This window comes from Rhinoraja longicauda, chromosome 2 (genome assembly GCF_053455715.1).
Source record: "Rhinoraja longicauda isolate Sanriku21f chromosome 2, sRhiLon1.1, whole genome shotgun sequence".
In the NCBI taxonomy this organism is placed as follows: domain Eukaryota; kingdom Metazoa; phylum Chordata; class Chondrichthyes; order Rajiformes; family Arhynchobatidae; genus Rhinoraja; species Rhinoraja longicauda.
The window spans coordinates 59,800,278-59,827,307 of record NC_135954.1 but is presented as its reverse complement, the minus strand read 5'-3'; the positions used below and the strand labels follow the sequence as shown (position 1 = coordinate 59,827,307).

Sequence of the window (27,030 nt, the reverse complement as noted above, 5' to 3'; positions counted from 1 at the left end):
TGATAGTATTAGATGGGAATTTGCTCAAGTTAATTGGAGTAGGTTATTTACAGTCAAAGGAATGTCAAGAAAGTGGAGTGCAATTAAAAGCGTGATGACAAGTGTTGAAGGCATGCATGTTCCTGTTAGAGTGAAGGGCAAGGCAGCTGGGAGCAAGGAAGCTGGGAGCAAGGAAGCTTGGATGACGATAGAAATTGAGGTTCTGGTCAGAAAATAGGAGGCATTCAACACGTATAGGCAGCTGGGATCAAGAGTATTCCTGGAGGAATTTTGGGAACCAAGAATATAAGGAAATATGGAGGTGAAAAAAGGCAGGAAAAAAGGCTCTGGCAGATAATGTTAAAGAAAGTCCAAAGAGATTTTGTAAGTACATTGAGGGAAAGAGGGTAACTTGAGAGAGAATAGGGCCCTTTAGAAACCAAAACGGTCATCTCTGTGTGGAGCTGTCGGAGATGGGTAAGGTCCTCAATGAGTATTTCTCCTTTGTTTTTACATATGAAAACTGGGGAATTTGGGACAGTTAATGGAGACGTCCTGAGGATAATCCCTATTAGGATCATGGAAGTGCTGGACATCCTAAGGTGCATGAAGGTACATAAATCTCCTGGGCCTGATCAGATGTATCTGAAGACACAGTGGGAAGCTGGCATTCTGGTTGAGATGTATGAATCATCATTAGACACAGGTGAGGTGCCAAAAGCCTAGAGGATGGCTAATGATGTGCCTCTTGTTAAGATGGGCTCTAAGAAATAGCCTGGGAACGATAGACCAGTGAGCCAAACCTGTGGTAAGCAAGTTACTGGAGAGAATTCTGAGGGATTACTTATGCATTTGGATAGATGGGGGCTGATTAGAGGTAGTCGGCGTGGTTCTACATGTGGGAGATCATGTCTTATGAATCTGGTTGAAGCTTTGAAGTAATCAAAAAGACTGATGAGGAAAAAGCCTGTGTCTATTATGGACTTCAGCAAGGCATTTGATAAGGTTCCATATAGTAGGCTGCTTTCGATGGTTAGATACAGAAGAAGGTTATCAAAAATTACAGCAGGATCTTCTTCAGTCGGACAAGTGGGCTGAGGAATGGTTAATGGAGTTAATGCCGATAAGTGAATGGTATAACATTTTGGGAAATTAAACCATGGCAGGACCTTCACAATGAATGGCAGGACAGTAGGGAGAGTTGCAGAGCAGAGGGATCTAGGAGTGCAGGTATATAGTTCCTTGAAAGTGGCGTCAAAGGTAGATAAGGTGGTCAAGGAGGCTTTTGGTACATTGGCCTTCATCAGTCAGAGGGTATTGAGTACAGAAGTTGGGATGTATGTTACAGTTGTACAAGACATTGGTCATGCTGCATTTGGAGCATTTTTTCCAGTTTTGGTCACTCTACTATAAGAAGAATGTTGTTAAACTGGGAAGAGCGCAGATTAGATTTACGAGGGTGTTGCCAAAATTTGAGAGCTTGAGATCTAGGGAGAGGTTGGGCAGTCTAGGACTTTATCCCTTGGAGTGCAGAAGGCCGAGGTTATAGAGGTGCACAAGATCATGAGGGCAATAGATAGGGTGAATGCACACAAAGTATTTTACATGGAGTAGGGGAATCAAGAACCAGAGGACATAGGTTTAAGGTGAGAGGGGAAAGATTTAATAGGAACCCGAGGGGCAATCTTTTCACACAGAGGGTGGTGGGTACATGGCACAAGCTGCCAGAGGAGGTAGTTGAGGCAGATACTATAACAATATTGGAAAGGCACTTGGACAGGTACATGGATAGGAAAGGTTAAGAGGGAAATGTGCAAATGTGGGCAGGTGGGACTAGTGTCGATGGGGCATCTTGGTTGGCACGGGCAAGTTGGGGCAAAGGGCCTGTTTCAATGCTGTATGACTCATATATCCAGTTTAGCAATTGTAGTTAAAGTGTAATTATTTCCCTCAAAATTAAGTAAAATATTTACCAAAAAAAGGAGTTATCACAGCATTGATAAGAGCCTGGACAATTTCAGATAACAACCCTGTGCCATAATGTTTTGGTAAAGTTGTCATCCTCAGATTTGCAATTTGAAGCAAATAAAGGATGCGCAGAATAAATCTCATGAATCCCAACCATATTAAATATCAAAGTCAAGATGACATCGAAGTGCTGCATGCAATGTATAATGGGTGGAATTTCTAATGTTTTCCATTATATTAAATAAACTTAGCAAAACAAAGAGGGAAAATATCCACCAAAAAAAGTAATGGCATCATCGAGAATGATATGTTCATAAACCAAGCAATTCCCAACTTTACCCACCCCATGGTTACCTTACCTGCAAAATGCTAGCAACTTCATCCACAGGTAGTTCACTTGCCCTCCTCGATGTCAACACTGGAATCATTATTTCATTTTCACCGTGGTCCAATTCCTCAGATCCTGGAATCTAAGGTACCCAATACAGAAAGATGTTAAAAAGTAATTGAAATAATCTACACTGATAATTTAAAATTCGGATGCAGTCATAGTTCATTTTAGCACAACCCAAATGTAACCGTTTTACATAAAGGAATAACTAAGTAGATTAGCTGCACTCTGTGCAACCTGAAGACATTTTTGAAAAACTATGAAAACAATCTTGATACTCAGCAATTTGTTTAAAATGGTATTTCCCTTTAAATTAAGCAAAGTATCCACAATATGGAGCCCGTCGACCAAGTTCATCGTCTTGATCATGATATTTAGCATGTCTACAAGGGAAAAACTGCCATCTTCAAATAAAAAAATGGACTAACATTCATATAAAGTTTTCTCAGGTGGCAAAGTGACACAGAGTGTAGGGTTGCTACCTCACAGCTCCAGTGACATTAGCTTCAATACTGACCTCCTGTACTGTCAGTGTGGAGTTCTCATATCCCCCCCCCCAAAGAGATACAGGTTGGTAGGTTACTTGGTCACTGTAAATTGCTCTTAGTGTGCAAGTGAGTGGTGGAAGCTCAAGAGTGTCTGTCATATGCATCAGGACTGGAACAATTAAATCCTTACCTGATGATTCAATGCAGGCACAGTGTTAAAACACAACAACTAAACATGTAATGAACACGAATACAAGTTAACAGCTATACTATGAGCAGACTATAACAGTGCAAGTCAAAGGACTGACCAGTGTGCAAACAAATACAAAGTCCCCAGTACTTTGTTGCTGAGGTAGGGTTGTGGATAATGTTATGCAGGTTGTTGAACAGCCTGATGATTGATGGGAAGAAGCTGTTCTTGAACCTGGACTTTACAGGTGTCATACTTGCCTTCTTCATCTGGGTAACAGCGAGATGAGAGTGTGGCCAGGGTAGTGAGGATCTTTTATGATATTAACTGCCTTCTTGAGGCAGAACTTCCTGGAGATCCATTCCATGGTAGGAAGGTCAATATCTGTGATGAACCAGGCAGTGTCCATCATTTTCTGCAGCTTCAATCATCGTTGTGAGTTCCAGTTACTGAACTAGGCAATGATGCAACCAGTCAGTATGCTCTCCACCGTACCTCTGTCAAGGTTTGAAAAGGTATTGGCGACATGGCAAATCTCAAACGTCTGAGGATGTAGAGGCATGTGTGAGCTTCTTCTTTATGATTGCATCGATGTGCTTGGCTGCTGACAGATCATCAAAGGTGTGCACGCCCAGGAATTTGAAGCCGGTGATTCTTTCCATCACAGTCTCACCGATAAAGGCAGGTTCACGGACAGTCAACTTTTCCTTGGTCTTGCTAATGTTGAGGGCACCATTCAAACCAGAATATCGATCTAACTCCTGTCCTCTGCAAGTTAATGATGGCAATGCAGCAGTGTCTGGTTACCTAGTCATGGGTATAGAGCGAATAGAGCAGGAGACTGAGCGCACAGACTTGAAGTCCCCTTAAGACTTAAGATGGCGCGGCCGAGTCCAGTCACCGTCGTGGTAGCTCCGCGGAGAATGTGCGTTTTCTTAACTTGTATGTTCATTTTTAATTTATTTTTAAGTACTAACACACTAGCACAAATAACGTACGACCGGAAAATTCTCGTAAAACTAAACCTTAGCGTAACCGTAGACTTATTAGACACTGTACTCACCGACCCAGCATGGCCGACAGAGATCAAAAGAGCGCGCCACGGCAACAACAATGGGAGCGCGGCTCCGAGAAAAAGTCGGAGAAAACATCGAGGAAAGCGGGTGAGGATTCGAAATAGGCAGAGAGCCCAAGCCTTCCGTCCACCTCTGCCCAGCATCCTTCTGGCGAACGTCCAGTCCCTGGAGAACAAGCTGGATGACCTAAGGGCGAGGATCGGATTCCAGTGGGACATAAAAGACTGCAACATCTTCTGTCTGACCGAGACATGGCTGACCCCGCTGGTGCCGGATCAGGTGATCTGCCCAACCGAGTCCTTCACTGTTTTCCGTGCGGACAGAACGGAAGAATCCGGGAAATCCAAGGGTGAAGGAGTTTGCTTCATGACCAACAATAACTGGTGCAACCCTACGAATATTAAGACGCTTTCTTGTTCCTGCTCGTTGGACCTGGAGCATCTGACTATCTCAAGCTGTCTATTTTACCATCCCCGGGAGTTTAGCTCGGTGATCATCACAGCTGTCTATATTCCACCGCATGCGGACACCGACGTGGCACTATCGGCCCTACACGATGTGTTGTGTCGACACCAAAACAAGAACCCTGATGCGGCTGTGGTGGTGGCTAGAGATTTTAATAGGGCAAATCTCAAAAAGGTCATGCCTAACTTCAGCCAACGCATCACGTGTGTCACCAGGGGGGGAAAGAACTTTGGACCACTGCTACACGCCGTTCAGGAAAGGCTATAAGGCTGTTTCTCTCCCTCCTTTTGGAAAATCTGTCCACGCTGCCATTTTCCTGCTGCCGGAGTATAAACAACGGATAGTACGGGAAACGGCAGTGACGAGGGACGTAAAGCGGTGGTCTGACCATTCAGAGGCCATGCTGCAAGATGTACTGAGCGATGTCGACTGGAATATGTTCCAAGTAAGTTCCAGAGACGTCAGTGAGTTTGCGGAAGCGGTTACGGACTTCATTGCAACAATAGCCGATAACATCATCCCCACGCTAAGGGTTAGTATCTTTCCTAATCAAAATCCCTGGGTGGACAGGTCTATTCGCGTTGCCTTGAATGTTCGCACCGCTGCTTACAACTCCGGCCTGGCATCCGGCAATATGGACGACTACAAGGTAGAGTCCTACCAACTGCGAAGGGCGGTGAAGGACGCAAAAAGGAGGTACAGGGACAGGATAGAGTCGCAGATGGAGCAGCAGGACATCAGGTGCCTTTGGCAGGGGCTACGGACTATAACTAACTACTGGTGCAGCCCCCCCTCAACCGGAAGTGCAGGCACCTCCCTAGCTGATGACTTGAACTCCTTCTACGCACGATTCGAGACAGGCAACATTACCCCTAGCTCGCCGTCGAAAAACATCACCTCCAGCGCGCTGGCTCGCAAGGCTGGAGGGGGATCCATCGCTGGGGATGTGCACACATTCTTGGTGTCCGTGCACGACGTGACGAGGGCTCTGACGCGTGTGAACACAAGGAAAGCTGTAGGCCCAGATGGTATATCTGGGCGAGTACTAAAGTCTTGTGCCACTCAGCTTGCTCCAGTGCTCACCACAATATTCAACCTCTCCTTGGCCAAGTCCGTGGTCCCTGCATGCTTCAAAAGATCCATCATCGTACCAGTGCCAAAGAATGCCTCTCCAGCTTGTTTGAATGACTACCGACCGGTGGCCCTCACCTCGGTGGTCATGAACTGCTTCGAGGCTGATCAAGAACCACATCTGTGCCTTCCTCCCTCGCAATATGGACCCGCTGCAGTTCACATACCTTACGAACAGGTCCACGGATGATGCGGTCTCCCAGGTTCTGCTCACCGCTCTCTCTCATCTTGACAGCCAGAAGGGGGGCTATGTGAGGATGCTGTTCATTGATTTTAGTTCAGCTTTCAACACAATAGTCCCCACCAGACTGGCTGAGAAGTTGCTGAAATTGGGGCTTAACACTCCCCTGTGTGCCTGGGTCCTGGACTTTCTCACCGCCAGGCCACCCAAGTGGTCAAGATGGGGAAACACACATCTAACCCCCTCACCCTGAACACAGGATTCCACCAGGGTTGCGTCCTTAGCCCCCTACTGTACTCCCTATACACACATGACTGTGTGGCCAGGTTCAGCTCCAACATCAAGTTTGCTGATGACACTGTGGCGGTGGGCCTGATCTCCGATAACGATGAGAAGGCCTACCGGGAGGTGGTGGCTGGTCTGGCACTCTGGTGTCGGGACAATAGCCTCCTCTTGAATGTCACAAAAACTAAGGAGCTGATTGTAGACTTTAGAAGGGCTCAACATCCGAGGACGTACACGCCACTGGAGATAAATGGGATTACTGTGGATAGGGTGAGCAGCTTTAAATACTTGGGAGTCCACATCACAGAGGATCTGACATGGACAACACACATTGCCACACTGGTGAGTAAGGCAAGGCAGTGCCTTTACCACCTCAGACAGTTGAGGAAATTCAGAGTCTCTCTGAGGATCCTTCAGTGCTCCTACTCTGGGGTTGTAGAAAGCATCTTGTCCGGAAACATCACAATCTGGTTTGGGAATAGCTCTGCCCAGGACAGGAAGGCTCTGCGGGGAGTAGTGGGTTCGGCTGAACGCACTATTGGAACTACACTTGGCCCCCCTGCAGGACCTATACATCAGGAGGTGCAGATCCAGAGCCAGCAACATTATGGGGGAACCCTACCACCCCAACAACGGACTGTTCCAGCTGCTACGGTCAGGCAATTGCCTCCGCTGTCACGCTGTGAAAACAGAGAGGGTGAGACGGAGTTTCTTCCCACAGGCCATCAGGACTGTTAACTCTCATATCACCAGGGACTAATTTAATTTTACTGTATTAATTTATTTTTTGTGTTAAAAAAAAATAATTCTATTCTGTTTTGTAGTTTTAGCACAATCCGCAGGCGTTACCACTTTCATTTCACTGCACGTCTTGTATATGTATCTGACAAATAAAGTTGACTTGACTTGAAATGTTAGTCAGCAAGTAGGAAGCGTTGTTACCAATCTGTACTGATTGACATCTGCTGATGAGGAAGTCAAGGACCCAGTGCATAGGGAAGATAGACAAATTCTTGACTAGAACTGATGTCAAGGGTTATGGGGAGAAGGCAAGAAAATGGGATTCGGAGGCAGCGATCAGCCATGATTGAATGGCGGATAGACTCGATGGGCCGAATGGCCTAATTCTACTCCTATAACCTGTGACCTTGAAGAGTTCCCCACAAGTTTGATAAGTTTAGAGGAAGATGGCGTTGAATATCTAATAGGAGTTGATGAACAAATGCTTGATATAGGTGTACTTGTTGTCCAGTGGTCCAGCAGAGTGGTGACCCAGCAAAATTTATCAAAATCTATGTGTGCTACCAGTTGGCAGTTTTTAAGGCCGGTCACATGGCTCTTCTTGGCTCTGGGGATCAAGTTGACGAGATTGCAGAACAAAAATAGGATCTGTGTAGGATTAATATAACAGGGTGCTTAATGGTCGGCACAAACTTAAGATTTATCTCTGTGCCGTATGACCTGGTGATAACGTTCTAAAACATATCACTTGGAAATGTAACTACTGTCATGTAGAAAATGTGACTGTAAATTTACAGACAACAAACTCTCATGAACTATACTATCTTCGCTTGTGTCGTAAAGGGCCTGTCCCACTTAGGCGAATTTTTTGGCGACTGCCGGAGACACTCAAAGTCGTAGCAGATCGCCAAAATTTTATTTTACCCGACGACAATGACCACGACAATGCTGAGTGAGGTTGAGATTACAGAGTCTTCAGAAACATCGCAAAATTCCCACGCTGTCAATGCTTCTCCAGCGTCCTAATTTTCGCTGAAATCACTGACAAATCAGTAAGTATTTGAGAGTTTTGAACTATAAATCTTGTATGGGTTACTTAAAAACCATGCTTCACTGTAACAAGGCATAAACTGGATTTACTTCCAGTTTACTAATAGTAGTATTAAAAAAAATCATTTTAGAAGTGTTTTTTTGTGAAAAGTGTGTGGGCATTCTTTGAAAATGTACGGGAGATGCATATCTGGTTTCTGGGTTGCATGTCTGGGTTGGGAGTCCACTTTAAATGTAATGGCTGAAGGCCATAAACATCGCGAAAATTCCCACGCTTACCTGACCGTCAAACTGTCGCCTCCAATCTACCTGTCAAATGTCCTGACGGTAAATAAATTGGTTAAACACAAGCATTTATGGCATTTTTAAATGACTTTACTTATTTTAATATTATGTGCTTCTAAATACATCTAAGAGAACCTATCAAACCTGGGGACAGCATGCAACAATGCCCGCAATAAGCAACGATACTTGCCGACAAGCCAGCTGTCACCAAGAAATTTCAAACCGGATGATTTCTCAGCGACACGCTGAAATCCACTACGATTCTTGCAAAAACTCCTCACGATCATGCCCGCGGCACCCCGGCGAACAGTCGGCGACAGCCTAGTCGCCGGCAGTCGCCTTAAAATCGCCTAAATGGAACAGGCCTTTAATGCTGTGTGGGGGATTGTATTGACCCGAAACGTCACCCATTCCTTCTCTCCCGAGATGCTGCCTGACCTGCTGAGTTACTCCAGCATTTTGTGAATAAATTGGTAATAAATCCCCTCTTCCTCTGCAAAAATATTGCCAAACAATATATTTTTTTATTCACCTGCAACAGAAGGTTGGTTTAGAATGTTAGATGACACCTTTCGCAATGCAATATTTCAGTCCTGCAACAAGATTTACGGCCACAACAGGTTTCTGGTTCAGGGATAACCTTGCAATAGACTAGAACGCAGCTGTCAAATGTTAAAGCAAGCCCAATTTGATTGTTTCATTGGTTACAAAAAGGAGTCAAAAATCTTTTTTTCAATGAAGGAGGCCAACTTTCAAGGCTGTCAACACAAGCAATCCTGATGAACTGTTAATTTATATAACTGCAGTTTATGGGTCCTCATGGCCACTTGCTTATATTATAGCAATGACCATTATATTCATTGGGATGTCCCCAGTCTGGGGTAGATGGAGTATAAAAACAAGTTCTTCTTCGAGGGGGATATGGGCCAAATGCAGGTAAATGGGACTAGCTTAGATAGTACGTCTTGGTCAGCATATACGAGCTGTGCTATAGGACCCACTTCTGCTCTATATTACTATGACTTTTCTTTTTCAATTAATGCTTGTGCCATCACTTGGTTGTATGCCTTCATGCAATGGCACAGTAAACCCTGCAGTTGCTGACGTAAAAATAACTGGTTTTGCAAGTCCATTAATCTTCACGTGGTTACCAGCAGAAATGGCATACAAAAGAAAATTACTAACATGTGACAGGATTATACATATCTTTACTTCACACGAGTTGATGCGTTAACCAAATTAACTTAACACCCTAAAAATAAGCAATTAAAATGTGACTGAGAATACCTAAATCTCCAGAGAAGAACTAAAGACAAACATAGTGTACATTTTATTAAAAATACACTCCTGTTGAATGTGGACTTTGACATGGTTAGCATCAACTTGAGAAGGAAGTGGTTAACAATAATCGAGACATGCTGAAGGTACTCCCATATTGCATTGGGGAGGGTGGGGAGATTTAGCATTTTAAAATCCTGCGGTGATGACATAATGGTAATAATATTATCGAGTTAGGGTGGTGTGCAATTCTATGCAATCAGGTTATCCGGTTTGGAAAGAATAACTGAAAGGCAAAATATCGTTTAAATGAAGAGAGAGTAAAAGATACTGCTCTATTGTTGGATGAATCTGTACATGAATCAAAGTTGACAAGCAGATACTGCAAGTAAAGGTGGTAACGGTAGCGCAGCGGTAGAGTTGCTGCTTTACAGCGAATGCAGCGCCGGAGACGCAGGTTCGATCCTGACTACGGGTGCTGCACTGTAAGGAGTTTGTACGGTCTCCCCGTGACCTGCGTGGGTTTTCTCCGAGATCTTCGGTTTCCTCCCACACTCCAAAGACGTACAGGTATGTAGGTTAATTGGCTGGGTAAATGTTAAAAAAAAAATTGTCCCTAGTGGGTGTAGGATAGTGTTAATGTACGGGGATCACTGGGCGGCACGGACTTGGAGGGCCGAAAAGGCCTGTTTCCGGCTGTAGATATATGATATGATGATATGATAAATAGAATATTTACTTTTATTGCAAGGAGGTTGGTTTATAAAAATGCCACAACTAAACTGCACATTGACAAAACCACATCAAAGTGTATGATCTCACATTTTTCCATCAAGTCGCGTACAATAATTTTGGGTTTCCTAGGTACATAAGTGATAGGAGCAGAATCAGGCCATTCGGTCCATCAAGTGTACTCTGCCATTCAATCATCGCTGATCTATCTCTCCCTCCTAACCCCATTCTCCTGCCTTCTCCCCATAACCCCTGACACCCGTACTTGTGGAGCAATATACTTGCACTGGAGAACAGATTTCACAGGATTGATTTCTGGGATAAATAGATTTGTCTGAAGAGGAAGAGAGGAGCAAGTCCATAATCATCGTATTTTTTTATTACCACTTATCCTTCTGAACTCCAATGAGAGGTAATCTTCATGTAAAGCAAGACATTTTGAGGGAGCTTTATAGGATATGTCTCCTTCTTGGGGGAATCTCAGGACTAGCGGACGCAGAGTTAGAATAAGGGATCATCCATTTAACACACAGGTAAACTCTTCTCTTGACAGATTAAAAGTTTGAGAATAAGGCATTGACTACATTTAAGGTTCCGAAACACTGACTTTGGACAATAGAGTAAGTACAGGTCACATGAAACTGTGGGAAAAATTGAGTCATGCCCAAGATCATATCAGCCATGTCCTTATTGGATGGCGGACCAAGCTCAAAAGGCTGTACTTTATTTTTAAATAAACTCAGTGATGATGTACAGTTTGTCTGCTGTCCTTGTTCCTCCTTATGAATGAGGTGGCAAATTGGTGAAAGGCTGAACAAACCTTGAATAGTTACAATACATCTCACGTCTCCTGTACACTGCAGCCTCCTTAGAGCACATACATACATAGAAAATAGGTGCAGGAGTAGGCCATTCAGCCCTTTGAGCCAGCACCGCCATTCAATATGATCATGGTTGATCATCCACAGTCAGTATCCCATTCCTGCCTTCTCCCCACATCCCTTGATTCCTCTAGCTCTAAGAGCTCTATCTAGCTCTCTTTTGAATGCATCCAGTGAATCTGCCTCCACTGCCTTGAGGCAAAGAATTCCATCAATTCACAACTCACTGGGTGAAATTTTTGTTCCTCATCGCAGTTCTAAATGGCCTACCCCTTATTCTTCTTAAGCTGTTGCCCCTGGTTCTGGACTCTCCCAACATCAGGAACACGTTTCCTGCATCGAGTTTGTCCAATCCTTTAATAATTTTATATGGTGAGAGGATAGAAATGACAAACCATTCGAAGCCAGGTGCATGGAAACAGACCTGCTCTACTTAAACTTTTTAAATTAATATTTATGTGATACAGCCAAATTTGAAAATGTAATGTTCAAACCAAACCTTTCATATTTAGACATTTAATATACAGTTTAAATTTACTTTGATTTAATCAAATTTGCTTGGATTTTAAAAAAGCAAGATCCGCATTTAGCAGAAAAGTCAAAATGACATATAACCATGCACAAGCTACCTGATGCGTACAACTTTTCAATGGGAAATTAATCAACAAATGCATTTCAAGTAGCTTGAGGTTTCATGCAAGTTCAATGATTCTTTGACTGTATTTTACCTGAACACTGAAGGAATATGGTCAATAATACATAACTTGGTAGGCAAACTACACTTTGGAAGTACTTCACAGAAACTATATGATGTAGGAGACCACCTTTTGGCCCAGCACTTAGTTCAAAAGTTCTGCATATTTAACAGTTCTTCAAACATGCATACTAGTACTTTGTAACTGTGAAGAGAGTTCCTGCCTCTTTTACCTATTCAAACAGAGTTTCTGATCTCTACTGCCCTCAGATGCTCTTAATTCTTGACTCATCCTCATCTTCCATCTCATCATTCTACTAAGTTATTTTGAAATGTAGACCCCCTGCAAAGGGAAATAATTTGTCCAACGTACTCGATTTAGACCCTTCATAAACATTTATACCCAAATCAAATTTCCATTCAGCTTTCTCCGCTCCAAAAGAAAACTACCTGACTCCATCCAATCTTTAGTAAAAAGCTGATTTTTCCTGTCATGACAACACGTACAGCTCCAACATAACCTCCATGCACTTATATTTTATGCTCAGTGAAGAGATGAAAGCATTCCAAACATAATTTAAATTACCTTATTGAGGTGTCCTGCCATCTTTCAGCATCTGTGGACAAACTCCGAGACCCTTTGTTTCTCTTCCTCTGTTTTCTATTCCCTTCTAATGTTACACCTTGTCAAATGTGATGCCCCACACTTTTCTGAATTAACTAGCATTTGCTACTTTTCAGTCCAACTAACATATTCATCTTCTTCCAGTCTGAAGTTTGCCTTTACATTGTGAACCAAACTGCCAAAATTTGGATCTTTTTTATCATTTCACTATATTTAGGTTTAAATCAGAAAGCAGTTTCAAGAACCAAGTCCCGTGGAACATCACTGGTAATGGCTAGGGACATTCGCATGGGCCTGCCTTTTTGTTGGTTGAATCAAACAGTCCTTGCGTATACTGGCACCATCCGCCAACTCTTTCTCCACTAAATCAACGACTGCGTCACGGCTCTCTCCTGCACCCGTGCAGAACGTTGATTTCATTAACTTTATCAATAACCCACTCTGCCCTCAAATTCACTTGGACTGTCTTTGACACCTCTCTCCCCATTCTTGATCTGTCTGTCCCCATCAGAGGACAAACTATCGACTGATGTATACTAATAAACCCACTGACTCCCAGTTATTTGGACTACACCTTCTCTCACACTACATCTTGGAAAAGACACCATACCCTATCTCTACTGTCATAGATGGATCCCTCACCCACATCTCCTGTGTAATGCAGTTCTGCTCTCAATCCCCCTCCCCATAGATGGAATAGGGCCAACATTCCCTTGGTCATTACCTTTCACCCCCATCAGTCTCCGCATCTAACACATTACTATCTGACATTTCAGCCACCTTCAATGTGATCCCACGATCAGTCAGATTCTTCTCCAATTTCCGTGGAGACCGCTCGCTCTGCAACTCCTTGGTTCACTCTTCCTTTCCCACAGAAACCACCCCCTCCCTAGGTACGTTCCCCTGCAACCAGAGGTGTAACATTTGTCCATATATATCCGCCCTCACATCTAACCAGGGATCCCAGCAGTCCTTCCAGGTGAAACAGTGGTTCACGTGCACCTCCTCTAACCTCTTTACTGCATTTGGTGTTCCCAACTCAGCCTCCTACTCAGCGACCTTCTCCCATTTGTTAAATATTTTAACTCATCTTTCCATTCCCATGCTAACTTTTCCGTCCTGGGCTTCCTCCATTGTCAGAGTGAGGCTACCCACAAACTGGAGCAACAGCACCTCGTATACCACTTGGGTTGCCAATGCAACAATAAACATTGAATTCTCCAATTTTAGGTAAACTAGTCCTCCTGCCTTTTTTTCCCCTCTTCCTTGTGCCTCTCCTGGATTCGCACCAAATATTTCATTTTCCCCATCGTCCTGCCCCCTCCCACCTATCTTCCCTCCTCTGGCTTCACAATTTTATCCTTACATCCTGATCTCACACTTTTTGACAACATCTCTGGCTTTTGCCCAACCATCTGCCAATCAATCAACTATCGCTCATCGATATCCACCTATCACTTGCTAATTTTGGCTGAAGGGGCTTGACCCAAAATGTCATCCATTCCTTCTCTCCAGAGATGCTGCCTTTTGTTTCTATCTTTTGTCTTACCGTCATTTCTCTTAGCTTTCTCCCACCTACTATAGTCAATCTGAAGGAGTCCTGACCCAAAACGTCACCTATCTATGTTTTCTGGAGATACTGCCTGAACCCCCCCCCCCCCCCCCCGCGAGTTACTCCATTTTGTGTCTTTTTTGGTAAACCACTATCTGCAGTGCCATGTGTCTACATCACTGGTAATAGCCTTCTGTCACAATTAACCATTGTTTTTTGCTTGCTGCTGCCAAGCCTATTTAAATCCAAACCCTCACTTAAATCTTGGATCCCATGGGCTTTTATTTTTCTGACTTGTCTGTCAAATGCCTTGTTAAAATCCATGAAAGTGACTTCAAGTGCATTCCCCTCATCAAATCCAATGAAATTCGACTGTCCCTGAAAAACCATTGCCCTTTTAAAAAGGTTTATACTGTCACATAAATTATCTATTTGAAAAACTTGTTCACAGTTCAACTAAGTGGCTCGTAAATACACAGTTTATCAATTCCATCCTTTATAAATAGCAAATGTTCATTTGTTCAATCCACCAGCACCCTTGTGGCAGGGAAGAATGGGAAAAAAAATGACACGAGAGTGTAGATGTGGAATCTGGAGCAACAAACTATCTGCTGAAGGGACTCATCCATGGCAGGAAATCCATGGAGGGAAAATCTGCCGCTGTTTGAGGTCAGGCCGTATGGGTGTCGGAGGTCAGACACACCACCAAGAACAAAGGAGGGCCCAGCGTGGGGAACCACCGAGAACTAAGGGGGACCACAAATGGAATGTATTAGAAATGGTTTGTATTAAAATGGGATACTTGTAACTTTGTCAGGACCCTTTATGTGGCGACTCTTTGCACACCTTGGGTATGTAAAACAAAGAATATCATTGTGACTTGTCACGTGACAATAAAGTATCATTCATTCATTCAAATGGACAGTTGACATTTTGGGTTGGGCCCCTAAACCTGGACTGAATGAGTAGAGGGGAGGTAGCAAGTACAAAAAGGCAAGTAGTAGGGTTGGGACAAGACGTGTTAGGCAATAGTTAGATCCAGGTGTGGGTTGGTTGATTGGCGATGGAGTCAGGTGGGGGAAGAAAGTATGCAAATAGCAAGAGGCTGGAAGATGACAGGTGGTGGTAACAATCCACCTACAATCTACAATCAACCTGGAATATACTTGGTCTAGGCTAGGTGAGGTATCTGCTCACAAAAATGCCCCGTCATTTTTCCTTTACTATGTTTTTTCCACTCAAAATTTCTGCAAGGAGTTAATGTATAGGTATAGAACATACAGAAAATAAAATATGATTAGTGCAAAATAGGTGTTTGATAGTTGGAGTAGATTTGATGCGCCAAATGACCAGTTTCCATGCTGTTTTTACACATCCTCCTTGACTTGGTTTCATTTAGGGGCTAAATTTCCTTGAGTTTGAACACTTGATTGTTAATATGTCATATATTTCATTTGCACCAAGAAGCTAGTACATTCAAAGGAACTGCAAAATATCAAGCTTGGAATTGGACAAGAACATAGCTAAATTTCTTGTTATTCTCCGATCTAGAATGTCAAAATCTATATTTTATATTACTAAAATTCTCTGTTCGTGTGTATGTGTGTTTGTGCACACCATAGCTTTGGTGCTTCGCACAGCCAAAACGGTACACCATAGCGCCACAATTGTTGCACCACGTTACTCACCATTATCCTGGGCATCATCTCTAACAACTCTCATTCAAATTGAAGCTACATTTTTAAAGCTACAGACATCTTTAAGTTTAAAAATTAACTTTCTAACCCATTTCCTGAAACTCTTCAGTGTATGACGTCACAGTGTATGACTTTCGACTTAATTTGCTCCTAACTTGCCAAAACAAGATGGCCGCCGGCAGCACCGTCACCCGCCCGGCCTCAGTCGTTCCCTCCCCCTCTCACCTCGCCTCTCGCCCGGCCTCAGACGTTCCCTCACCCCTCTCCCCTCTCGCCCGGCCCCGCCCCGGCAGAGACTCGCACGTCGGCAGTCAGCGTTGAACGCACGGGCACTGGTAAGTGCCTTTCGCAGCCAATGGCTCCACTGAGGGGAGTGGGCATGGCGGCCAACTGAGTGGAGGGGAGGGGAGGGTGGGTGTGGGAGGAGGGGGGGAGGAGGGGGATGGGGGGAGGAGAGGGAGAGTAAGGGTGGGGGGAGGAGGTCGTGGAGAGTAGGGGTGGGGTCGGGGGTCTGGGAGAGTGGGGTGGGGAGGGGGTCGGGGAGAGTAGGGGTGGGGGGAGGTGGGGGTGGGGGGGAAGGGGGACAGTGGGGGGCAGGAGAGAGTGGGGGTGGGGAGGAGGGGAGAGTGGGGGAGGGGAGAGAGGTGGGTGTCAGGAGAGGGGGAGGGGGGAATAGGGGTGGGGAGGGGGGAATGGGGGTGGAGGTGGGGCTGGGGCTGGGGGGGGGATGGAGTGGGTCAGTGGGGGCAGGAGGGGGGGATAAGTGGGATTAAGTGGGGGGGGTTAAGGGTGCTACACCAATACAGGAGAGGCTTTGAGTCCAGGACTCACAGTGACGACACCCTCTCCCCTTCCCTGTTCCCCCACTACGAGGAATGGGCCGAACGGGTCCACTTGGTCTAGTGGTATATTAAAAATTTAAGTCTAAAATTTTCAAACGTAGCCAAATCTAAATAATATATTCTGCTGACCTTAAAGGGTACTATAGGCCTCTACAGTGGTTGATAAACATCCACAACTTATTCCACAACTTCCATGTGATACTTATATTTTCCTCAAGGTCAATTCTTTAGTACAACAGATTAGTGTTGACTAGTACAAACATAAAAAAAGACAACGTACCTCTAATACAAATTAGCTTTGAAAATAGTTATCCAAGTAATGAAATTATTGTAGCTACAAACTACATTTCCATCCAGATTCTCGAACATTCCAGAAGTAAAATATAGTTTGAAGAAAAATATCAGCATGGACAGATTTGGCCTTGAAACCATGATCTTGTGACTTGTCAACACTAGTGTTAATTCCCTGCTATTGTCCAATTGTGTAGAGTTGTCACTTTTTTTCGCAATGACAGTACAGGCAGGGGATTAAGGCTAATTATAATTATACAAGTATGGGACGTAACTCCAACACTATAAAATAAATCCTAACATTGTCCTGTTTACCTCATTGCGTCAATTTTTTTTATAAACAAATATTTTAACCACAAGTTTTTTAATGCTTTGGTTTGCAATTTACAATGCATTCCAAAACTGCAACAAAAAAATTTCCACTGGAATTTCTCAAAGTATATACAACTCAACTCATGGATATGTAATCTCAGAGTGATAACAGTTTCTAAAATAAAAATGAATTTCACTCGTGACCTTGCCACATCCAATTTCCTCAAATTTAGCGCAAAAACATTTTATAGACAACATAGTGTTTGTTAAATAAACAGAATAAAGTGAAATACAGCAACTAGGAGAGTATCAAGCAATATTCCCCATTAGATTGAAGACGCAAGGAACTGCAGATGCTGATTCATAACACTAAAATAAAAAGTGCTGGCACATCTCTGGAGGGGATGAACAAACAGCGTTTTGGGTTGGGACCCTTCTTCAGACTGAAGAGTCCTGACCCAAACATTTGCCTATCCATGTCCTCCAGAGATGCTGTCTGATCCTCTAAGTTAATCCAGCAGTTTATGTATTTTAAGAACAACAATAATACAAAAGGACCAGGAAGGAGCACTGCATAAAGCCCTTGAACCAGTTTCCTCATTCAATATTATCCTTCCTCCCATCACTGGCATCCCCAATATTCTATAAGAATCAAAACACTTTTCAGCTCTGCCATGAATATAATCAATAACTAGGCAACAAAATCTCACACCTCCAACCTTCATGTTCGAGATCTTGTTGAAAATATCAATAGTAATTTGTCCTGGTCCAACCACATTGACACTACTACCAAGAAAGCACACCAACACCTTTACTTCTGCATGTTACCAATAGTTCTTACCAACATTTACAGATGCACCATAGCTTTCCTTTCAGTTTGCATCACGGCCTAATATGACAATAGCTCTGCCCAAAACTACAAGAAATTGCAGAAGGTTGTGGACACAACTCAGTACATCAAACAAACCAACCTCTGCCCCCACCTCGACTCCATCTACACATCATGCTGCCTTGGAAAAGTAGTCAACATAATCAAGGACCATTCACGCCTCGGTCATTTTCTCCTCTCCCCTCTTCCGTCAGGCAAAGGGTACAAAAGCTTGAAAGCACATTGCACCAGTTTCAAGAACAGTTTCTTCGCTGCTTTTATCAGACTCTTAAATGGCCCTCTCATTTGCTCAGGCTGTTTCCCAATCTTCCAAACTACCTCAGTGTGGCCTGTGCACTTTATCTTAAATATGCACTGTGTAGCGATAACACCATATTCTGCAGTTTATTTTCTCATTTACACTACCAGTGGAGTTCATGTATGGTATGATAGGTATGATATAATTTCCTGCATTGCACAGGAAACAAAGTTTTCATTGTATCTTGGTACACATGATAGTAATAAACTGATGCCAATGCAGCATTTTGGGTGAGCTGATGTTGAAAGTGATATTTGTGCCACAATAGGCCAGGCAATAACCATAGGAAAAAAAAAAGAAAAATAGGTGCAAGAGTAGGCCATTCGGCCCTTTGAGCCAGCATTGCCATTCAATATGATCATGGCTGATCATCTAAAATCAGTACCCTGGTCCTGCTTTTCCCCCATATCCCTTTAGCCCTAAGAGCTAAATCTGACTCCATCTCCAATAACAGAGAGTCTAACAACCAACCCATCCTTGATATTTAATGGCATCACCATCACCTAGTCCCCTATCATCAACATCCTGATGGTCACCATTGAACAGTAACTTATCTGACCAGCTTTCTAAATATCACGGATATAAGTAGATATTCAAGGCCTGCTCTCCTGTGCCAAATGGCTCACCTCATGACATTCTAAAGCATTCCCATCATTAGCCTTAGGTCAGATGGAATAATGGAATAATTTCCACTTACCTTAATAAATTCAATTCCAACAACTCTTAAGAGCGACACCAAAGCCTGCTTGAAAGGCACACCATAAACATCCCTAAATATAAATTTGCTCCACCATCAGTGCACAGCAGCTGCAATGCCTGCCGTCTACAAACCACACTGTTGTGACTCGTACAGGATATTCCAACAGAAGCTCCCAAAATCTCAACTTCAATCATCACCTGCAGTTTCCCCTCCCATCTCAGACCATATGTTGTTAGTCCTTCATCACTGCTAGGTCCAAATCCTGTGTTTGAACAGCACTATGGATTATCTACAAAATTCATGTGAACCCTGAGACTCGGCGATCGTTTCGCTGAACACCTTTGCTCAGTCCGCCTCGGCCTAAGTGATCTCCCGGTTGCCAAACATTTCAACTTCCCTTCTCATTCCCATACTGACCTTTCAGTCCTGGGCCTCCTCCATTGTCCGAGTGAGCCCAAATGTAAATTGGAGGAACAGCATCCCGTATTTCGCTTGGGCAGCTGACAACCCAGCAGTATGAATATTGATTTCTCTAACTTTGTAACCCTTGCATCCCCTCTCCCTCCAGCCCTCCTCTGTCGGTCACCTATCCCACAGCCATCAATGGCTATCGTCAGCCCCACACTTCCTTGATTATTGTTAATTTTTGGCGTATCTTCCATTCATTTCTCCTATCTATATCTTTCGTTGCCCTTTCCCATGACTCTCAGTCTGAGGAAGAGTCTCGACCCAAAACATCACCTCTTCCTTTTCTCCAGAGATGCTACCTGACCCGCTGAGTTCCTCCAGTCTTTTTCTGCCTGCCTTACAACAGTTTTGTTAAGGAAAATTGCCCCTTGCACAATTTACTCCAAAAATTTGGGATACAGAATAACATTTTGCTCTTTAAAAACATTGTGAAAAGTAAGTAAATAAACACAAAATTAATTTTTAGTCAACTTTCATTTCTTGACAGGTGCAGATGATGTAGATTCATGTCATAGCAAATTATGATACAGACAGTTTTCTAGCAACACAACCTCCCCATAATGCAGGGGGAGCTTGTATTTGTTTTGTTCTCAGATATTTCTTTATTCAACTTAATAATTTCTCCTGCCATTGTCTTTAGAGGGACCAGATATAATTTTGCTTCTCCCTTTTTATGTAGTTATCCAAGTTCTTAGATTTTTTAAATATTTCTTGCTACTTCACTCTCTTGAATCTACCTATTCCAATTTTTTTTTATCATTCAATGCTTCTTCCAAAAACTCTTCTAATCCTCAAAGATCTTCTTGCCAACACCATAAACCATTTAATGTATTACTAACCTCTGGTTCACAGATAGATCGTTTTTCTTGACATTGATTTTTCACTGGAATGTACTGCTGAGAATTTAAGCATTTGTCTTATGCTTGTCATGGTTTACTGTCAAACCTTTTAATCTAAATCTTCTAATCTTCCTTATGCAACCTTACCTGTCTCTAACACTATAGCTACAGTAACATGCTTTACTCCTCTCTGCCCTTTGAAATAGCCTGTCAAGCACCTTAATCCAAGAACAAAAACAAACATTGCCCTATTTACTAGATGGCAAAAAGTTGTTGAATATAAAAACACAACCATTATATAGCATAATACATTCTCCTGTGACCTGCATGTGTTTTCTCCAAGATCTTCACAAACACTCCAAAGACCTACAGGTTTGTAGGTTAATTGGCTTGGTATAAATGTAAATTGCCCCTAGTATAGGATAGTGATAATGTGTGGGGATTGCTGGTCGGTGCGGACTTGGTGGGCCTAAGGGCCTGTCCACTCTGTACCTCTAAACTAAACTGGAAAACAGCTCATAGTCTTTAAATGTGTGCTCATACAGCATCATCAAATAAAAATCACCCTAAATGTTATTGGGTCATGTTTCTGCTTTATGAGAATATATTAGTGGCCAATCTCTGCTTATCAACTCAGAGGAAACAGAGATGAATGATAAATCCCACCTACATTTTATAACGAAGCAAAACCAAATGATGCACAGAGCTTAACTATCCGCCATCAGGCTCCAATCTCCCGTTCACAACGTCCACTCACCCATTCCCCTTGGTCACACTGGTGTTTTGCCATCCTACAGGTGAAAACATCCTCTGGATCTCATAAATCCACCCACAAAGCAGAACAGTAAACAAGCAGTCTCCATGACTCAGACAAGAGATTCTGACATATTAGTGATATTTAAATATGCTTCATTTAATAAAACATGGAACAGTACAGCACAGGAATAAGCCCTTCGGCCCACAATGTCCGTGGCACACATGATGACATTAAACTAATCTCCTCTGCCTGCTGTCTACCCTATATATGCCTCTCAATTTCATATACTTTTATCAGGTCTTCCCTCTACCTCCATTATTCCAGAGGAAACAATCCCAGTGTGTCCAGTCTCTCCTTTTAGCTAATACTCTCTAATCCAGGCAGCATTTTGCTAATACCCTTCTGCACTCTCTCCAAAGCCTCCACATCCTTCCAGTAATAGGGTGACAATAACCGCTTACAATTATCTGAATGCGCCCTGGCCAAACTCCTATAAAGTTGCAACATAACTTCCAGACTCACGAATACAAAACCAATGAAGGCAAATATACCAAATGCCTCCTTTATCTACTTGTTGCTACTTTTAGGGAATTCTGGACTTGGACCTCAAGATCCCTCGGTATATCAATGTTGTTTACGGTCCTGCTATTAATTGTATGCTTTCCCTTCACATTTAACTTCCCAAAGAGCAATATCTCACCCTTGCATGGATTAAACTCTAACTGCTCTTTCTCTGTCCGCCTAGCGTGTATATCCCCAATATCTACTTTGACAGGTTTCCTCACCATCCTCAACTCCAACAACATTGGTGTTGTCTGCAAACTAACTAACCAACCCATCTAATTTACGTTCAAGTCATTTACGTTCAAGGCAAAAGATAAAGAGCCACATCAGCGGCTGCAAATCCCATGGTGAAACCGATACGCTGGACACAAACAACAAGTACGTTCACTGATTGTTGTAGGGGATTTTAAGTATTTTAAAGAAGATGAGTAGGTTATAGTTTGGTTAACCCTAGACCTCACATACTGGGGAGCATGATGGGAAAATGGCCAAGATAGAATGTAGTTAAAATAGCTAAAGCTGAAATATTCTGCTGAGAAGCAGGCTTCCTTATCAGTAGGGGGGAGGGAGGATAGTCCTTCACACTTCTGTCTAGGTTCTTCTTTTCGGAGGAGTTGGCTGCGCCTAACGGCTGCGGCTCTCTGACAGTCTGTTTGTCTTTTTTTCTTTTTTTTTGTTTGTGTCGGTGTTGGGATGGTTTTTGTTTCTGTTTTTGGCTGTGTATGTGTGGGGGGGGTTGGGTGTGTTGGGGGGGGGGGGGGGGCGGGGGAAACCTTTCTTTTATTAGGTCTCTTCCCCGGGGCGCAGCTCGCCCGCGGGGCCTTCCATCGCCCGGCGCGGCTCGGCCGCTGGACTTAACATCGCCGGCGCGGCTCGGCTGCGGGACGTTTCAGTGCCCGGTGCAGCTCGGCTGCGGGACGTTTCAGTGCCCGGCGCGGCTCGGCTGCGGGACTTAACATCGCCCGGTGTGGCTCGGCCGCGGGACGTTTCAGTGCCCGGTGTGGCTCGGCCGCGGGACGTTTCTGTGCCTGGTGCGGCTCGGCTGCGGGACTTAACATCGCCGGCGCGGCTCGGCTGCGGGACTTAACATCGCCGGCGCGGCTCGGCTGCGGGACATTTCAGTGCCCGGTGCGGCTCGGCTGCGGGACTCTTCAGTGCCCGGCGCGGCTCGGCTGCGGGACTTAACATCGCCGGCACGGCTCGGCCGCGGGACGTTTCAGTGCCCGTTGCGGCTCAGCCGCGGGACGTTTCGGTGCCCGGTGCGGCTCGGCCGCTGGACTTAACATCGCCCGGTGCGGCCGCGGGACGTTTCAGTGCCCGGGGCGGCTCGGCCGGGGGGCCTTCCATCCCCTTGCGGGGGCTGTGCGTGTCGGTTGCCTCGGTAGGGGTCGAGCTGTCTGTCCGTGGGTGCGGGGGGAGGAGAGGGGAAGTTTTGTTGCCTCCATCACAGTGAGGGGGTGTTTGGAGTCACTGTGATGGATGTTTGTGTTGGGGTCGTGTGTCCTGTGTTCTTTTCTTTTTTTGCTGTGACTGCTGAAATTTCGTTCGGTGTTGTGCCGAGTGACAATAAAGTTTTGTTATGTTATGTTATGTTATGTTATCTGTCGCAATTTTGCATTACAGCTGCTCTTGGCCACTATGTTTAGCAGGCAAGTCTCCAAAAGCTTAATAAACTACGTCTTTGGCGAGTAGAATCTGGATATTTGTGGTATATATATGTTAGATATATGGGAGGGAGATTTCTAAACAAGAAACTCAAGATTAAAGTTAACTTTGGGGAGACATTGATTAACAATTGTTTATTTCAACTCCACAAGTAATCATTGTGTCATGCGGCTATAAGAATCCTACAGTTACTATAAGATTTTGAAGTAGTTTGAGCTTGCTCACACTGCTTCCCGATGTACATTGCTAAGGCCTTTATTAAACCAACTTGCTCGATAGACTTTTATTTTGTGTCTGTGCCTATCTGAATCAAGTCAGATATCGAGTATGGGTAAAGTACAAAATTCCCTCCAACACTGATCAAGAGAGCCAATTCACAGAATTATTTCTAAAACATTTTACTCAATTATATCTTCATTGAATTGACATTATGGCACTGAGGATAAACTGTAATTATAAATCACACTTTGTACAAACCCAGAGATAGAGTTGGAATAGTTACATTTTCCGCAGAATAACCTGCAAGTATCCAAATAAATATTTGCCCTGTGTCACACATCTTTAAAAAAAAAATCTGCAGTCTAGTTATATTTTTATTGATACCTGTTAGTTGATTGGTAGTGCAACAATTGTATAAAAAGTATGGTTCAATAAAATCACTTAAAGCTAAATAACAATAATAAATATTTGAATAATTTGGCTAAATCTTAAATTGGAGCGTTTCTGTGACTAAATCATGACAACACACTGACATCTTGAAATCTACCTGTCGTTTCAGGCAGAAAATCTATAGCCTTCTGGATTCTGCTGCAGTGAAATTCAAATAGCATGAATTTGAGTTAATAAGATCAGACTTGCATTGAAACCAGGTAAACCTAGATTGTCCCTTACGATTACACTCAAGTGCATAGCCGGCATTTTTTTAAAATCAAATATGTTTATTACACCTTCTCAGCATACTATCATTTAGACCATGGAAACTTGACCTAGGGCCCAACTCGTCGATGCCGACCAAGTTGCCTTCCTGAGCTAGTCCCATCTGCCTGCATTGGGCTCATAATCCTCTAAATCTTTGCTATTCACAAACCCGTCCAAATGTTTTTCAAACATAACTGTACCTACCTCTACAGCTTTGTTTGGCAGCTGTATCCATATACCCACTATTCCACAACTCCTCCATCCTTACCATTCAACATGCACCTCCTCCCTGACATGCACCCTGACATGCACCTCCTCCAACCTATTTTATTGTACTCAGTGTTCTTGACATGATCTCCATTACATTGGAAAACCACACGTAGGCGACCATTTCGTCGAACAATTGCACTCGATGCACCAGGACCAGCTGGAGCTCCCAGTTGCAAGCTATTTTAATTCCCTTTTCCATTCCAATATCAACGTCCTTCCTGGGCCTCCTCCATTACCTGATAAAGAGTGCACACAGAGTCTGAAGAAGGGTCTCGACCCGAAACATCACCCATTCCTTCTCTCCCGAGATGCTGCCTGACTCCAGCATTTTGTGAATAAATCGATTTGTACCAGCATCTGCAGTTATTTTCTTATATATAAAGAGTGCACACAAATTTGGTAGCCTACAAACCAACCGGCACGAATGTCGAATTCTTCAATTTCATGCATGCCCCCTCGTCTTTCTCTTCTGCTTTCCCTCATCCGGCACATGCATTTCTTTCCACTCCTTGTCCACCTCTTCCATCTGTTTATCTCTCAAGCCTCCCCACCCCGTGTCCCCCATTTTTTCTTCCCCACCCATTTCTTCCCCTTCATACCTCTACTTCATTGTGTTCTCCAGGAAGTTATCAGAACCAAAACACTTGAGTATTCCAGAGCAACATGTTCTCATAAACATAGCAAACAGGTGCAGAAGGAGCCCATTTGGCCCTTCGAGCCACCACTGCCATTCATTGTGATCATGGCTGATCATCCACAAGCAGTAACCCGTGCCTGCCTTCTCCCCATATCCCTTGATTCCGCTAGCCCTAAGAGCTCTATCTAACTCTCTTTTAAATTCATCCAGTGAATAGGCCTCTACTGCGTTTTGTGGCAGAGAATTCCACAAATTCACATCTCTGGGTGAAAAAGTTTTTTCTCACCTCAGTTTTAAAAGGCCTCCCCTTTATTCTTAGACTGTGCCCCCCTGGTTCTGGACTCTCCCAAAGATAAAATAGTTTGCATGCAGCACAAGGACCAGTTGAATGCAGCATAATGAGTGATGTATGGTACAGAAAGAGATGCTCTGCTTAACTTCATTGATAGCCCTACCATTTGGGACATGTGAAAATTAAATATCCACAAGAAAATTACACATCTCTTTATACGAGAAATGACAAAAGAATCAAGTTGAACGTACAAGGAAGGTGACTCAATTCATTAACTTAATTTTAAATTTATTTCCAAGATGCCACTTTGCTGCAAAGGCTGGCATCTGCAGCATATTTGTAATTGGCTTTGGGTGATATGGCAGTGAGACAACCTCCTAAACTGCTTAAGTACTAGTGGCAAAAATTCTTCCAGTGCTGTCGAGAACTGATTATGACCTAACAACAAAAGAACAGTAATACATCTTCAAATCAGGATGGTCCAATACCTTGGAGCGGAACTTGCAAGTAGCAGTACTTCCACAGAATTTCTCCCCATTTTGTCCATAGGAAGTAGAGGCAACAGGTTTGGGGTGTATTGTTGCAGAGCCCTTAACAAATTTATGAAGTGTACCTTCTGGATTGTGCATTCTGCAGCAAAGTAGGTCCAAGTCACTTTGACGGAACACACTGAACTTGTGTGTTACAGAGAGTATTCAAAGATACTTCTGGCTTTCACACTATAGAATGGTGTATGTGCAATATCTGAGTTACTCATTTCAAAATATTCAGCTACTGCACAACTCAGTATTTCTAGAAGTGGTTGTGTCTAGCTTCACTTCACGTGTGAAATTTATCAGTTTCTCAATAGATTTACCTTAAAGCAGCTGCCTGATTACAATTTGTCTTGTGTCATGAGGGAGAAGAGGAATAAGTGAATTCTGGTCTATGATCTGACCCTTTAAAATATGCACTGCCATTCAGAGAAGATAGTGGTTGATCCTGCATCTCATCTACTTTCCTGCCTGATCCCCCTTTTACATAATTGGCTTTATTACAGTTTGAGTCGTTAGTTTCTGATCTTCTTAGTCAGTACTTCAGGATCAAGGATGATTTTATACCACTAGAGTTCTGTGGGTTCAATGCGATTCATGAGATGAATGTGGGACCTGTAGACTTTGGCACAAATGGAGTAAGTGGTATTAGACAAGATAGGTAGAGAGGTAGTTTAGGAGGTGGTGTGCTCCCTCGTATTTTGGCTTGGTTTCTATATACCCAAGATTATTCTTGAATTGCCAATGACTTTCTGGATACTCGTTAAGTTTGATCAGTTACTGGGTAGAGTCTCACATGACAGATTTCGAACATACCAATTAGGAGCAGGACCCGGCAACTCAGTCTCAACCTTATTCTGCCAGTAGATAAGATCATGGCTGATTTAATTTGTAAACTCAACTCTGCAATCTGATACAGCCTTTCGCTACTTTTCAAAAGATTTATCTACATCTGCCTTAAAATATACTCAGATAATGACCCTATTACCTGTGTCTAAAGATTTAACCTATTGAAAAAAATCACTTCAGCGATCTTAAAAATCAAACAGTGACCATTGGTTTTTGA

At 43.5% G+C, this 27,030-nt stretch overlaps 1 protein-coding gene across 3 annotated transcripts in view; it reads right to left on the bottom strand.

Annotated features, from left to right (window-relative positions):
- Positions 1-27,030, bottom strand: part of atp2c1 (ATPase secretory pathway Ca2+ transporting 1) — a 125,804-nt gene that overhangs the window by 75,034 nt on the left and 23,740 nt on the right. For all 3 annotated transcript variants that reach the window (XM_078419711.1, XM_078419701.1, XM_078419719.1), the window contains exon 2: positions 2,307-2,417. In XM_078419711.1, coding sequence (XP_078275837.1) covers positions 2,307-2,375 — 69 coding nt within the window. In that variant the 5' untranslated portion in view covers positions 2,376-2,417. The remainder of the gene's footprint in view (positions 1-2,306; positions 2,418-27,030) is intronic.